This window comes from Ammodytes marinus, assembly GCF_949987685.1.
Source record: "Ammodytes marinus genome assembly, chromosome: 23".
Classification (NCBI taxonomy): Eukaryota; Metazoa; Chordata; class Actinopteri; order Uranoscopiformes; family Ammodytidae; genus Ammodytes; species Ammodytes marinus.
This window is the reverse complement of record NC_137227.1, coordinates 18360925-18363424: the sequence shown is the minus strand read 5'-3', so window position 1 is coordinate 18363424 and position 2500 is coordinate 18360925. Positions and strand designations below refer to the sequence as shown.

Sequence of the window (2500 nt, the reverse complement as noted above, 5' to 3'; positions counted from 1 at the left end):
TGAGTTGGAAGTTAGTAGGGCTTTTAGTATGAGTAGCACATTAGTAGGGCTTTTAGTATGAGTAGGAAGTTAGTAGGGCTTTTAGTATGAGTAGGACATTAGTAGGGCTTTTAGTATGAGTAGCACATTAGTAGGGCTTTTAGTATGAGTTGGAAGTTAGTAGGGCTTTTAGTATGAGTTGGAAGTTAGTAGGGCTTTTAGTATGAGTAGCACATTAGTAGGGCTTTTAGTATGAGTAGGAAGTTAGTAGGGCTTTTAGTATGAGTAGGACATTAGTAGGGCTTTTAGTATGAGTAGCAATTAGTAGGGCTTTTAGTATGAGTTGGAAGTTAGTAGGGCTTTTAGTATGAGTTGGAAGTTAGTAGGGCTTTTAGTATGAGTTGGAAGTTAGTAGAGCTTTTCCAGCAAATTCTTAGTGTTTGTACAAAAAGGTAAATATAAAATGCTATCATGACAAAGTAACTTTCTCTTCATGCTCATTCAGCCATTCAGGAGTGGCTCCAGGGTCATGTGGTCCCTGGTTGTCCCCGGCAACTCTTATCAGTCCTCGCCGGATTGGTGCAGGAGAAAATGGGCGGGTCTTCAGGAGCGGTAAGTTTATTATATCTTTTTTTTTTATTATTATTAAATTATTTTTATTTTTTTTCTCAATTGCTTAGACAAGGTTAATTAAACTGGGATCGTCTTGATTTTAATTTTTTTTTTTATTTTATATAACCTTTATTTATCCAGGAAAGTCCCATTAAGATCAAAAACCTCACTCTCTCACACACACACTCAAACACACACACACACCTCACTCACTCACTCACACACTCACTCACACACACACACACACACACACGCACACTCACTCACTCACACACACTCACACACACACACACACTCAAACACACACACACACACACACACACACACACACACACACACACACACACACACACACCACACACACACACACACACACACACACACACACACACACACACACACACACACACACACACACACACACACACACACACACACACACACACACACACACACACACACACACACTCAAACACACTCAAACACACACACACACACACACACACACACACACACACACACACACACACACACACACACTCACTCTAAACATGTGTCTTTTAGTTGTACAGCCTTTTCCTGACTGCAGCCGCGGGTCATGTGACAGAGGGACAGACCGACGCCGTTGCCTGGGCGACCGCAATGCATGCTGGGACACAGGCCATGAAGCGGTGAGGGGCTGTGTGTGTGTGTGTGTGTGTGTGTGTGTGTGTGTGTGTGTGTGTGTGTGTGTGTGTGTGTGTGTGTGTGTGTGTGGTGTGTGTGTGTGTGTGTGTGTGTGTGTGTGTGTGTGTGTGTGTGTGTGTGTGTGTGTGTGTGTGTGTGTGTGTGTTAAATGTCTGTGGCATTTCTGTGGTCTTTGTATATAATATGTTTTATATTATTGCAAATTCATAATTCTAGAATGTAGACGTGATTCCAAACGATCTGTCAAATCCTCTCAGATACGGCGGTGCTGACGCTGGAGACAGAACAATGGTGAGAGAGAGTTCTGAAAACTTGAGGTCTGCTGCAACCCTCAGTTCTTTTAAATCGAGTCTGAAGACTTTTCTGTTTCCATTTTAACCCTGTACTTTTTATTTAATTTAAATGTTCTACTTCTTTTCATTCGCTTTTAAAATGTCTTCTAATGTGTTTTATGTATTTTAATCTTGCCCCTTGTAAAGCACTTTGAGTGGCCTTGTGTTTGAATTGTGCTATAGAAATAAACTTGCCTTGCCTTGGAATTTCTCTGATAATTTTCAATAATTATTTTCTATTTTAAAAAGGCCACACAAATGTTTTACTTAATTTTTTCTCTTTACTTTTAATATTAAATGTCCGCTTTGTATTATATATAGGCTATATAATATTTGTATGTGTATGTATATCTCTTCTTCTCTAGTTGGATGCTCTGTGCCCTGCTGTTGAGGAGCTGATGAATCTCACCACAGCTCCTCCCAGTGGACAGATGGCTGTACTACAGGCGGCTGTGCAGGTCAGTAACACACTGTTATTGTACATTTAATTTTTCCAACAAGTAGATTGCTCACATTTATAGTTTGGTGAGTTGCCTAATGTTTTGCCCTCCTTACATTCATGAAAAAATGTTATAATAAAAATGTGTTTTTGTACCTAAACCAGTAATGCCTAAAAAAATAATAAGTGTAATATGGGAAGGTATAGTAACCGAAAGCTTCAGCCAACACCTTTTCGTTCAATAAAAAAAATTAAAAAATTACGTTCCTTTGAAATTAATTGCCATTGTTATTTTTATAACGTTTGTTTTTATTATTATTAAAATAGATTTTTTTATAGATTTTTTAAAGTAAAACATTACGTATTTATTTTTATTTGTTATATATGTATTCCTGATGTAAAACTGTTAATATAAACCAAGATAAATTACTATACTTTCCTATTCCTCTCC

At 38.1% G+C, this 2500-nt stretch overlaps 1 protein-coding gene across 1 annotated transcript in view; it reads left to right on the top strand.

The window, feature by feature from the left end:
- Positions 1 to 2461, top strand: part of tkfc (triokinase/FMN cyclase) — a 10987-nt gene extending 8526 nt beyond the window's left edge. Inside the window, exons 13-16 of the mRNA XM_080052019.1 lie at positions 485 to 591; positions 1156 to 1262; positions 1536 to 1569; positions 1976 to 2461. Of these exons, the coding sequence (XP_079908145.1) occupies positions 485 to 591; positions 1156 to 1262; positions 1536 to 1569; positions 1976 to 2098 (371 nt within the window). The 3' untranslated portion in view covers positions 2099 to 2461. The remainder of the gene's footprint in view (positions 1 to 484; positions 592 to 1155; positions 1263 to 1535; positions 1570 to 1975) is intronic.
- Positions 2462 to 2500: the final 39 nt, after the last annotated feature.